Source organism: Amblyomma americanum, chromosome 5 (genome assembly GCF_052857255.1).
Source record: "Amblyomma americanum isolate KBUSLIRL-KWMA chromosome 5, ASM5285725v1, whole genome shotgun sequence".
Classification (NCBI taxonomy): domain Eukaryota; kingdom Metazoa; phylum Arthropoda; class Arachnida; order Ixodida; family Ixodidae; genus Amblyomma; species Amblyomma americanum.
The window spans coordinates 30,312,379-30,325,765 of record NC_135501.1 but is presented as its reverse complement, the minus strand read 5'-3'; the positions used below and the strand labels follow the sequence as shown (position 1 = coordinate 30,325,765).

At 49.4% G+C, this 13,387-nt stretch overlaps 1 protein-coding gene across 1 annotated transcript in view; it reads left to right on the top strand.

Moving 5' to 3' along the window:
- Window positions 1-10,539, top strand: part of LOC144132361 (uncharacterized) — a 66,500-nt gene extending 55,961 nt beyond the window's left edge. The window contains exons 3-4 of the mRNA XM_077664702.1: window positions 3,494-3,724; window positions 10,348-10,539. Of these exons, the coding sequence (XP_077520828.1) occupies window positions 3,494-3,724; window positions 10,348-10,398 (282 nt within the window). The 3' untranslated portion in view covers window positions 10,399-10,539. The remainder of the gene's footprint in view (window positions 1-3,493; window positions 3,725-10,347) is intronic.
- Window positions 10,540-13,387: the final 2,848 nt, after the last annotated feature.

The following is a 13,387-nucleotide window of genomic DNA, read 5'->3' as shown; positions in this document are numbered from 1 at the left end:
TCTAAGGCAATCCTCCCTCTGCCATAATTGTAGACTGTAGTTTTGCTGTCACTAGCTATAATTTTGGCCTGCGTTCCTACGCATGCGAGCGCTATTGCGACTTCTTCCGCCGTTTCCGGGTTGCGGCTTCGAATGGATGCTGCTATCTCAGGTTCCCCCTTTCCGTTGACCACTGAGGCCACGGCTGCTCCTAGCTTCCCACTTGCTGCATCTGTGTATGCCACTGCTTTCTTATCTAGACTGTCCAGTCCTCTGGCCATGGCTTCTGCCCTCTTTTCCCTTCTTTCCTTGTTGAATTCTCGGTGCATATTTTTGGGCAATGGGTCTACTCTGATCTTTTCCCTAGCACATTTTGGAATGTCTTGTTTCTTTTGCATCCCCCTGTCGGTTTGCCTGTCGACCGCTTCTAGTATAGCTCTGCCGGTGCTCGTCCTGCTGAGCCTATCTAGCTGCGCTGATCTTACCGCTTCAGCTATCTCACTCCAGTTGTTGTGAAGCCCCATATTTAGTAGCCTTTCGTTTGAGGTGCTTATTGGCAAGCCCAGCGCCTTCTTATAGCTTTTCTTGATTATGGCATCAAGCTGCCTTTTTTCTGTTGCCCCTATCTTGAGGAAGGAGGTCGCGTAGCTGATCCTACTTATTATATATGCCTGTACTAGTTTCATTAGGCTCTTCTCTTTGAGGCCTCTACCTCTAAGCGATATCCTTCTGAAAATGCCCGTGACTTGCGTCGCAAACTTGTCCAATCTTTTTAGGGTTTCATCATTGTAGCCGTTACTTTGTATGAATAGGCCCAGAATCCTGATCATATCTACCTTAGGCACCAGTTTTCCTTCCACAGTGATTTTAAAGTCCTCACCCTGCTTGAGCCTGTTTCTTTTTGGGTTGTATACCAGAAGCTCAGATTTCTCTGGTGAACATGCCAGTCCTCTTTGTGCTGCATACTCTACCACAGTGTCTGCTGCCTTCTGGAGTTTCCTTTCTATTTGCCCGTCGTCTCCTTTGTTCATCCAGACATTGATGTCGTCTGCATACATACTGAACTTTAGACCCTCTATTCCTTGAAGTAATTTAGGTAACCCTCTCATTGCTATGTTGAAGAGGAGTGGGGATAGTACCGACCCTTGGGGGGTGCCCCTGCTGCCCAGTTCTATGTTCCCTGATTCTATGTCCTGATATTTGATCCTCGCTGTTCTCCCAGTTAGGAAGTCCTTGACATAGTTATATGTTCTCGGACCTACCTCTAGACTATGTAGTTCCTCTAGTATAGCCTCGTGTTTGACGTTATCGAACGCCTTTTTGAGGTCGAGACCTAGGATTACTTTTGCATCTTTGGATTTTGATTCGATTATGTCGTGCTGCAGCCTCAGCATCACGTCTTGCGTACTCAGCCCCGGGCGGAAGCCAATCATCTCGCTTGGCCAGAGCTCGTTGTCTTCCATGTATCTGGTTAGCCTTGTCTGAATTACGTGTTCCATTAGCTTCCCTACGCAAGATGTGAGGGATATGGGTCTTAAGTTTTCGAGCTTCGGCGCTTTTCCCGGCTTTGGAATAAGTATGATGTTCGCCTCTTTCCATTGCGCGGGAAGCTTTCCGGTTTCCCACACCTTCTGCATATATGCAGTGATTGCTGTTATCGAGCCATCATCTAGGTTCCTCAGGGTTTTGTTGGTGATGCCGTCCGGGCCCGGGGCCGATTTTGACTTTAGCTTAATTATTTCCGCCCTTACCTCCGCTTCTGTTATTGGGCCGTCTAAAAGCTCCATCGGGGGACCCTGGTACTCTGGGAGTTCTACCCTCATCCACTACGTCTACGTCAACTTTTTTTGCATTAAAAAAACAAAAAGAAGTTTTTTAGGAAAGCAAGTGATGCAGTAACTGCCTCACATATCTCGGTGAACACACTAACCTGCCGTAAAAGAAGGGATAAATGACGGAGCGAAAGGAGAAAGTGGTGCCGTAGTGGAGGGCTGTGGAATAATTTCGTTCACCTGGGAATCTAACGTGCATGGACATCGCAAAGCAGACGGGTGCCTTTTTACGTTTCGCCTCCATCGAAACGTGGCCGCGGGCCGCGGTCGGGTTCCAATCAGGTAACTCCGGATCATTAGCCGAGCGCCCTAACCAGTGAGCCACCGCGGCGAGTTGCTCCTAGGTTCAAATGTTGTTTCTTAGGAAGGGAAAGACGCTCTAACTGCATCATTTCTGTGTGGACGCCTCAAGCGCGCCTTGAGGCAAGGGATGGAGGAGGCAGTGAAACGTGGCAGGGAGAAATAGACGCCCATTTAAGTGCTCTGGAATAATGTACACCACCTGGGGGATCTTAAACGGGCACTGACATCGCACAGTAAACGGGGACCTTTGAGTGCGATTGCATTTAGGTCGTTGTCCGTCAGATATAAGCAGGTTCCTTCATAACAGAATTCCCTGACTTCTCGAGAGGTTTGTGACTTCATCAGCACCGTGAAATTGGAAAATATGAGGATAACAACAATTGAGTACCTTCGATTGTATCACCTTAAGGAATTATATCAACCCGACCCTCTCGTCTACCTTAGTCCACCCATTAATACCAACTAATGAAATCAAGCGTTGGACGAAAACTCGTCTGGTCTGGGTGAATCATAAACGTGACATTGCAGCATAGAAAACAATAAACAAAAGACGTTTCAGACTGAGTTAGGCTCCCCTACACGGACCACAACATAGAAAATAATACACAAAAGATGTTCCAGACTGTGAGCAAGGTTCCCGTATGGGAGCCGAAACGTCGATCATCGGCGAACGCGGCACAGTGAAGGAGCAGGTGTTCTAGTGTTTCCACTGCACCGCATCCGTCACACACATCACTCGTCGCGATTCCGTGACGCATCCGTCGTTCCCCGGGCCACACGCAGCCAATGCGCGCGCGGGGGATCATTACACGTTGCGACCGTGTAAGTGCGCAACAGCCGGTGATACTGTCGATGCGCTCACCTCCTGCGATGCGTGGGTCGGGGTGCTGCTTTCGGAGATGGTCGTGGATGGCCGCACGCACGTCCTCCAGCGCAAGGGGCAGATCGCTGGCAGGTAGTTGGTGTGCAGCGGTCGCGAGGTCGTCAACTTCTTCGTTGCCGGTGATGTCGCAGTGACCGGGCAACCACTGTGCACGCACGGCACATCCTCTCTGCGCGAGGCGCTCGATGCGCGAGCGAATTTCCCGCACCAGTGGGGTACCGTGGCAGTTAGATTGCAGGCGGCTGAGGGCGGCGCGGTAGCCGCACAGCAGAACACTTGTTGGCGGCGGAGGAACTCCGTATCAGTAGCCGAGCGCCCTAACCACTGAGCCACCGTGGCGGGTTTGCCGTAAAAACAATTTTCATTTTCCAATTACGACTTCAAAGCGGCTTATTTCTGCCCTCAATGCTTTGTTCAGTTCTCGATTGTAAGGCAGTAATTCCGTCTGTACTTTCCTCAAAATATCTATTTTATGAGTGTGCGTTGTCTTTCTCAGTCGTATTCATGCCTCCCGTACGGGCCCCGGGCTCTGCACCTGGCCGTGACGCTGTGCAGAATCGCCTACCCCGCTGCCTGCGCACTGGCCATGTTCGTGGTGCTGCGCCGGATGCCACATCTGTGCGCGCAGACGCTGCTGGGGACGCTGGGCGCCGCCTACATTACGCTCACCGCGGCCACCAGTCCGACGCCACCCCTTGTGGACACAGATGCTGGGGCGTTTCTGGTGGTAAGTGCCTCCTAGTGTACGGTCAGCGCAATGGAGCTGTGTGGCAGCGAGTGAATTGCTAGGCTCACTCGATTTTCGGTCGTTATTGAAGCGAAAAGCTTCACTGCGCTAGGAAAGTAGTTGTTCCGTAAGCCAGAGAGTACAAATACTTAGGCGTGATCATTTCATCTCGGATGGAATGCGCACGTAGAACACGTACCTAAAAAGCCCGGAACAAACTGTCTTATATCAAACGCGCCTTATCGCATTCCAAGAGCCAAACAAGACAGCTTGCTTGCGTCGGCTTTATCAGACCGGCGCTGGAATATGCCAAAATCGTATGGCTCCCACGTACCAAAAACCATAATCACACGCGTGAAAGAGTGCAAAGGAAAGCTGTAGGCTTTATCTATAACTGATGCAAGCACACGGATTCATCAACCGAACTTCTTCCGCGCGCCGGCCTAGCAACCTTCGAGATCCGAGCAAAGGTCCAGCGCCTAAAATTGGGAACAGGTCGTACGCGAGAAACGAACCGAACCTACCACGTGACCTCATGGCGTCATCAGCAGTGCCTACATCATCAGGAAAGAAAGAAAAATAAAACTTCTTCCGAAGTGGGTTTCGAACACAGGCAGGCGCGAACAGGTCAGCTTCGCTGGCCTCTGCATTCGAGCCCAAACATCAACACATTTTTTGAACGTGGTATTAATTTCTGTGATGCAATGGTCTATGTGTATCAACTATGTACAAACATTGAGGAAAAGAGTGGAAAATCGGCACGATGCATAATACGACCCTCCAGGTAACCGAGCACTAGAAAACAAAAACAATGAAGAGCATATCGTTAAGAGCGAGTGCCAGCACCGGTTCGAACTCTGTCTTGGCATAGACTTTGTTCAAATGAACAATCATTCCGCACAACTCCACATGCGCTAAACTGCTAGCCTCTCGCGCTGGGTTTGGATATCATCGACTTCATCAACCTCCATGGGGGCGGCAGGTAGAGATCAGCTTCGCTGACCAGTGCTTTGGGGTATAATACGCCGTGGCCGCAGCTGAACACCGCGCGGGCATGCTTTTCGCGTTCACTGCGCGTAAGCCGCCTTAAGTATTTTTGTATGTTGCGTTCATTTGCTTACAGAACATGACAGTCAGTTAAATCCTCCGGCTGTTGCATCAATTATTAAAACAAGAAAAATAACTTAAAGGATCTATAATTACCGTGGTTTTAAAATTTTATCATGTCCGCCGCGGCCGACAGCTCCTTCCTGCAACGATGTCTTTTTCTTATCACCCCCCCCCCCCCCTTAGATATTTTCGAGTGTGTTCGCTAAAACATCCGGTATATAAGACATGGACGGTGCTAGACACGAAGTAGCCACAAAGTCGGCAGCTGGCAGAGAAGCGTTATCGCGCCTGAACGGTTGGAGGAGCACAGCACGCTCAAATTTATGACCGCCTTATAACTCCTTTGTAATGTGTGCTGATGCTTCACGACAAATACATTACGCAGCAGCATATACAGCTCGTTCGGTAATTTATTACGCGACCGCGTATACAGCTCATTCGGTCGAAAAGCTGTGGGCGTTGTAGTAGCTGCGTGCACCGCGTGTGGGAAATATTGGGGGGCTGCGTGAAAATCCACGCATACTCAATGAATAAAAGAAAAACGGGGTATATGTAGAGAATCGAACCAGGGTATTTGACGTTCGAGATGGGATGCTTCCACGCTGCCGCGACGGCTGTTTTTTTTTTGTCTGCCATTATTTTTTTATCTCGACATTTCAACATGAATAAAGGCGCGTCTAGTGAATCAACAGGTTGCTTATAAACGTTTCTTCGAGATATGTATTAAAATTTACATGACTGATTATGAGCATGTAAATTACAGATGTCAGAATTAGGTGAATACCATGCGTTTCCGGTAAATTTCTTCAGTGCTTGGCGTGCAGTAGTAGCGCCATCGTGTGGCACCCAGTGCGCACCATTTGGAAGATCTGCGCACCATTGGGAAGGTGGCGATGGGGCCGGGACTGACCTATGCGTATGCTGTGCTGTGTATCTCGTCTGTGACCCGTGAATTTCTGGAGCTGCGACAGAGAGAGGTGGGATGGCCGGCTCTGGGTGCCCATCGTACTACCTCGATGGAAAGAAACGCGAACCCGGCGCCAACACGCTCCGCTGTTTGAATTTCTTTTACTTCCGTGATAAGAAAAAGACCCTAGACTCATCCATGATACATTCTAGGACTTCTGTAACGTCTTTTTCGTGCTACCTAGGCAAAAAAGTGCGATGAAAATAGATTCCAACAGCGGGGCGTGTTGGCGCCGGGTTGTTCGCGTTTCTTTCCACCGAGGTATATAGTACGTCCCCGAACGAGGCTGTGCAGAGAGACGTTGGGTGGTCCTCCTTCCAGGCACGGGGACTACGGCGAAGTTAGTTTTCGAGACGCGCTCATGGACGGTTGGGGACGAACGCTGAGTTCATAAAGTAGAGCGTTGTCTGCTACACTCTGGTATCTGTACGGTTCCAAGAGAAGGGTACGAGCTTTGGGGAGCAAATACGGTGTGCCAATGCCACGATCACGAGCACCGAAGGGACCTGCTGGAGGAAAGAGAATGTGTGGCAGAAGAGGGAATGTGGCGACGGAGACAGATCTGTGGAAGACCAGCGTCGTGGCCAAGCTAGCTCTCGGACTGTACACCGCGCTGAGGAGGGAGATTCTGCAGGAGCCCTTCTACGACAACTCCTTTGGCAGTGCCCTACTCTTCGAGGCTCGGGCGGGGCTGCTGTGCACGAAGAAGTGGCAAGCACAGATTGCCGGCAAGGACAGTGCGGTCATCATGTGAACAATATGTGGGCAGGAAGAGGATACGATCGAACATGTTGTTCTGTTATGTCGACCACTCCACCCCTGCCAACCTAGTGGATGTACCCTTCCGCAAGCGCAGGGTTTTGACTAATGTCAAGCGACAAAGAGCAGGCCGGCCGACAGCTAGCTGAACGAACAAGAAGCCATTCCCATGGCCACGGCGGTCGAAACAACAAAGCACCGCGTCGAAAATTGAAATAGGCCCAAGCGTTAGCTGATGGTGACGACACGGAGGGACAGACTCCGCCGTAGCGTCTCAAAGTTGGCTAGGACGTTGGTGTAATAACCTCCCGTATAAGGGTACAAAGTCGATAGCCCGGCGGATGGCGCGCACGTAGACGACCTTTCCAAGACACATAGAGTCAGGTACCACTAGATGGACTGGTTGTGCGGTGCATGTGGAGAGGGGGAGGAAACTGCTGAACACTTGATACTTTTCTGTAAAGGCCTTCACCCTGCAGTGGAAAGCAGCGGGAATGATCTATTCAAAGCATTGGGGTTTAAGGACTGTGAACGAAAAGTACATTTTAAGTGGGTAGAACTAACGAAGCAAAAGTTTCCTTAGTGGTGGCTAAAATCAAGAGAAGAGTAAAATTTCACAAGTCATATCTAGGAGGCTTGAGGCACCGCTCGATTTAAAGGATTCAGCTTTATCCATACATCCGTCCGTGCGTCCGTCCGTCCGTCCGTCCGTCCGTCCGTCCATCCGAGTTCGAGTCGAGCCGTTCGTTTCTGAACTGGTGTGATGGAACCGCAGCCATCTATGAGCGCTATAGTATGGAGCAGCGTCTGTGTTTTAAGAGAACTCCTAGAGTCTCCAAGCAAAGTGTCCAACGGACAAGGCGATGGCGTTCCGTGGACTCCCTGGCAGCGCTGCAACACGCTGTCGTGTTCCACTCGAAAGGCGAAGCTGCAGCTTCCTCCAATTTTTACACTGACAAATCGGTGCGTTGATCGCATAAGTAACGGTTTACGGGCGTTTAAGATCTCAAAGCGACTCAGGCTATGAGGAATGGCGTACTGAAGGGCTCCGGAAATTCTGACTACCTGGGGCCTTTAACGTGCGCTGACATCGCTCAGTACACGGACCTCTAGCATTTCGCCTCCATCGAAATTCCATCGCCGCGGAAGGATCGAACGCCCGCATTTCGGGTCAGCAGCTGAGCAGCATAACCACTCAGCCGCCTTGGTGGTGGTCACGTAATTGACGACGGCACTCGTAATGGTGCTATATTGGTTGCTCATGCGGTTTATTCAATGCCCACAGGAGCTCAATTATCCCACTGACAATCCAGACGGTCTTTTTTCTGCCGCCGCCACGAGCGCCATGCGATGTGAATTCCAGAGCTCTCTTGAAGACCTCAGAGTGCACGACATAAAGCAATATTCTGGGGTTTAACTACTGCTTAAACTGGTTAGAGAGAGAAAGCTGTGGTGTAAGGAAGGAGCAGGAGAAAATCATTTATTAAGAGCATAAATACTGGTTGTGTTCAGTAGGAGAACCCATTGTTCGCAATCACATTCCCGCCCCTCTCAACCAGAGGTTTCTGGCCGATGTGATGTAAGGGGCATGTCGACGCGGCTTGGCGTCTGCAACGTTGAGTGTGTTCCGCACACTGGATAGGCAATGGGACCACCCTTCCAGGTGGCAGTTTAATTGTTGATCGCGAGAGGTTGGTCACCCAATGAACGCTGCAGCCTATTGCTGCAGTACCGCGTGAATGCCACAACGTTGTCAGCGCTAATGCGTGCAGCCCACATCTCTCTGTCACCACCGCCACGTACCTCGAAGTGCGACAGAGCTGTCCACTGATCCAGGAAGCGAGTTATGCGCTTTTCCTTTCCTAAAAATCATCGGGTCTAGAACGTTGGAAACGCCAACGGCAATGAACACAATGAACGCCGACGGCCCATAGAAACAGAGCAGAGGGCTCGGTTTCGACAGCGGCTGAGTTACGTCAGAGCTGTCTCGTGGGTTCTCCTCGGTTCACGAAAGCATTACTAGCGTGCAGAAAAGTTGTAGCAGGGGACGACAGAAAGTTTGCGGGGATAGGATGGCCGCAGCTGGCACAGGATAGGGTTATTTAAAGAGGTATGGGAGAGACGCTTGTCCTGCAGTGGACGTCAGTCAGGCTGGTGATGATTCGTGTTGCGACACAGGCAAGTGATTCTCTTCTATGTGGGTTCTCTCGTGTCTCTCTTGTAAATGGCGTCCGTCGTTGCTAAAACACCTACATTTGCGTAAGTGCCTGTAAAAGATTGACAAGTGGGCAATTTCTGCAGCAGAAGTTGCTAGAACATGGTCTTCGCGAAGGACCGCAATCGATCCGATACCCACAACCACAAGCTTCCGTTTCCCGAAAGAAATCATAGCACTTGAAATGACGCAGGACAAGCGCTTTCAAATAATCCTTTATTGCTATGGACAGAAGCTTTATAGTATACATACATGAGACCTTTGCATAAGAAAAAAAGAACTGAAGAAAGGTACAGGAACACGTCTATCAATGCAACCACGGGCCACCTTCAAGCAGCACCGAATTTCTTTTGCCGATAAAACTACTGACTGCGACATCACGCGCTTAGTGCCCGCACGGGCGATCTCGGAAACTTCGGCCAGCTTTCTGATCAGCTGATCCATGTGGTTGTAAGGAATGACGGTGCTCTTGAAAGTGGCTCGCAATCACACGCCTATCAGTGCACTGCCTGATGACCATCTGCATCGCACGCACTTGGCTGTTATCTTATTTCAAGTGAACATTTACATCCTATTACATTTACATCTCAGCCGACTTGGTCATTGTAGAATTTTCTATGCCATAGAGGCACCTTGTAAACAGTGTCCCCTGGACAGGAGACGAGGCCTTTCTAATGAGCAACTCGGCTCTTTCCTTCCGCACCAGGCACTTTTGCAGAGTGTGGCGCTTTCACTGACCCTAGCACTACTTTTAGCGAAAGTGTAAAGGCCCTGTGGCGAATAAAAAAGCCACTGTAGGCTTGGCCGAAAACTTAGGACTAGTCGATTACAAGAGGCTGCCGTAGATGGCGCCAACCACACCAGCGGCTCATCGGAAATTCCTGACCCTCGGCCCGTCGGGTTGCGAGTCGGTGACGCTAACGATAGGCCACGCAGGCGCGTTCGTACGGCTTGGTTAAAGTGGGGTTTATATGTATATCGTTTTGTCTGTCACGCAATGATTGTCAAAGAAGAAACAGTGTCCGCGTGAGCAAGAGGAACAGCTGTCGCATCACACCCTTAAAGGTAAGCTTATGTGTCCCCCAATATTTTTTTTTTATAAATTTGAAATATGAATTGCGATTTGTGGTATTTCTCCTACCGAAGCGGCACACGGGTTTTGAAGGACGCTCGAATAGGGGGCTCCGGATTATTCAGACCATCCTGGGTTTTGTTAATTGGAGACATCGCACAACGTTTTTTTTTTGTAATCGGCATTGAAATACTGACTCAGCGACCGGGATGAAGCCCGAAACATTCGGATCAATTAGACTTACCTGATAAAAGCGCAGCTCTGCCATTGTTATTGTCATCATAGGAAGCGTTCTACAAGAATTTTACTTATAAAATATAGTCGTCTCCCTTTAAATTCACAAGGCAGTATTGCGACTGCTGCCATCGTCAAGGAATGCTCCATTTTGATGAGAAATAAAAATACCTACGACGATTTGTACATTGGCCAATTTTGTTTTCAGACCCGAGCGTCAGTGATCACCGAACTAAATGCGCTGGACTTGCGGGTGGTTACTGCAGGTGTTGTTCTGGGTGGCCACGTTCCTGGTGCTGAGCTACGCCAAGACATAGGTCACGCTGGTGCTCGCCAGCCACGGGGAGAAGGCGCTCTTCTGGTTGGGCGCCTGCACGCAGCTGGGTGCTCTGGTCGGCAGCCTGGTTCCTTACCTGCTGGTCAGCCACTTGCGTCTCTTCACCGAACGCGACCACTGCGCCGACGCCTAGTGGCCCGCTGCACGTCGTAGGCAGGAGCTAACTTCAAGGGCTCGTCACCTGGGATGGGCTTCGGATGCCATGAACGCTTAGCGAATTTTGCATGTAAGCGAGGAAAACCTTGAGGGGAGTGGGAGATACGTCCACGCTGACGTTCTTCATGTTGCGTAATTAGATTGGTACATAAGAGAGCAACGCAGAATCCGGTGAATCGCCAGCCGGTCCTGAAAAAAATTGTGAATTGAAAATTGTATTGAAGAAAGGAAATGGCGCAATAAATATCACATATATCGGTGGACACCCAAACCGCGCCGTAAGGAAGGGATAAAGGAGGGAGTGAAAGAGGGACAGGATGGCGCATCAGTTGCTTTGACACCTTGGTGTCGTACTTGGAATTTTCGGCCAATGGCAACGGGCTGATTTATTCTCATATAGTTGTGAAACAAACGGGCTAGCTGAATGGTGTTAAAGTGGACATCCACCTGTACGAGAACGTTTAATGTCACCTCATTCTTTGTTGCGTGTGCTACCAGCCACATTTTGCAACGAGCCCTAGCAGTTAATGCTCAAAGTAAAACGTTGAGTTTTACTTCATCCGTAGTAATATCAGTATACTGGGTGCTTCAGCGAACCGTTTCAAAAATTTTCAAAAAGAGGGTTTTCCAAAATTCCGCCAAATCAGGCGGCTATTGCCGCCAGTGTTGGCGGACACCGGAAAGCGGGTGAATAACCTTCAGTAGTAAGCTGGGGAACTCATTTATCATAACTAAATTTTAAGCTACCGTTGACAGGCAAATGTAGCCGCACGTTAGTAATAGCCAAATCAGTTTTTCAAAATTTCGAGAACGTGATTACTCTCACTGCGGTGGCTCGACAAAATTTCGCTGCTTCGTTCAAAAATACATTCGCTTTCAAAAAGCAGCCAAGCAACGCAACCTCTCCAGTGCTCGTAATTAGTAGAAAAAGCCAACTTTTGTTGAACCACAGCGCCAAGGGTAATCGCGTTTTCTAACTTCTAAATACTGACATGGCTATTACTAACAGCCGCCTACAAATCTCTGATTGCAACTAGGTGTCTAACTGTACTGGTAAAAAATGTCAATAATTAAACAAAATTAACCAGCGTACTACTTAACACTAATCATCGGTTTTCTTGTGTCCGCCAACACCGGTAATACTGTTCCGCAAAAGCTATATTTTTGGCCCCAGAAAGCCTAGTTTTGAAGATTTTTGAAAATGTTCCCTTAAATATCCGGCATATAGTATAACGAAATTCACTGAGGCGAAATGGATCTCTGATCCTCTCTCGTGTTAAGCTACATTTTTTTATTGTAAAACGTTTATTATCGGCTTGAGTTATAAATGGGTTTGTTGATCTTGTTAGGTGGCCGTCAGTGGAGACTGGCGGCGACCTCTTCGGCTCTCGTGACCACCTGTACTTGGGTTTCCAGGTCGGAACTGAGCAACAAGGTCTCCCACGGGCCCGGGAGCGCGAGCCTCTTGAGCGGTATTGGTGGGGGATCTCTCGGACAGTCCCAGAAGATGTGGTCTACGGTGGCTTTGCCGCCGCATTTGCTGTAATCCGGCTTAAATCTATCCGGGTACACATGGCTTAGGACAGCTGGATTAGAGTTTTTGTTTGAAGTTGTCTCCACAGTACCTCCTGTTCTTTGTTTAGGTTTTTATGCAGAGCAGGGAAGGTTAGCCTTTCTAGCCTGTAATGCTTAGTAATCTCATGGTAGGTATTAAGGCCGTCTCTTGTCATTTCGACGTCCGAGTCAGCGTCCACAGCTCGGCCGATAGATCCTCGAGCTTTATCGTGGGCTGCCTCGTTCCCCGGGTTTGACGAGTGAGCCAGTACCCAAGCCAATTCCACGTCTGTCCTGTCTTTCGGGTAATTCCTGAGAATTCCCAAAAAGATAGCAGATATTCTGCCCATGGTGAAATTGCCAATGGCTGCTTTTGAATCGCTGACAATCACTTCTGCTCACGGGTTTGTCAACGCCAAGGCGATTGCCGCTTCTTCGGCTATTTCTGAAGAGTTGGTGCGTACTGTCGCGTTTGCTATGAGTTGGCCTTCTTTGGTCACCGCGGCTATCGTGAATGCTTTCTCTGGTGTTGGGTAAGCTGCCGCGTCTACGTAGACTACGTCCTGTTGGCCCTCAAGATTCTTAGCTAGGGCTTTTGCTCTAGCCTTGCATCTTCCTTCGTGATAAACGGGGCGCATATTTTTCGGTAATCGTTTTACCGGGATTGTCCTTCGGAGGTTGGACGGGACTTTTCGAGTATCCGCGTTGAGCTGTTCCGCGTTTATTCCGAGCCTTTCTAGGATTGCTCTACCCGCGTTGGTTCTAGTGAGCCGGAGCTCTTGCATTATGCGATGGGCCTGTCTATTCGTCTAGCGTGCTGTGTAGGCCGAATAGCAGTAACTTCTCAGTGGAGGTGTTGACTGGTAGACCTAGGGCTGCCTTGTAGGGCTGCCTGATGAGTCCTTCAATTTTGAGTTTTTCAGCGTTGTATAACTGTAGATAGGGGAGGGCGTAATTCATACTGCTGATGACAAAGGCTTGCACCAACCGACATAGATCTTTTTCCGTAACTCCTGTTCTCCTTTTCGCTATGCGTCGGATCAGTCTAACGGTTTGGTGAACTGGGGCGTTTAATTTTTCGATTATATCGGTATTTTGGCGGTTCTCTTGGATTATCATTCCAAGGATTCGGATGGAACTCACTTGTCTAATTACTTTTCCTTGCACTTGTATGCTTATGTTGGCTGGCGGGAGGCTGAATTTCTGTCCTCTCGGAATTTCTCTTTTAATTAGGAGCTCCTACAAACACTTTCGCTATG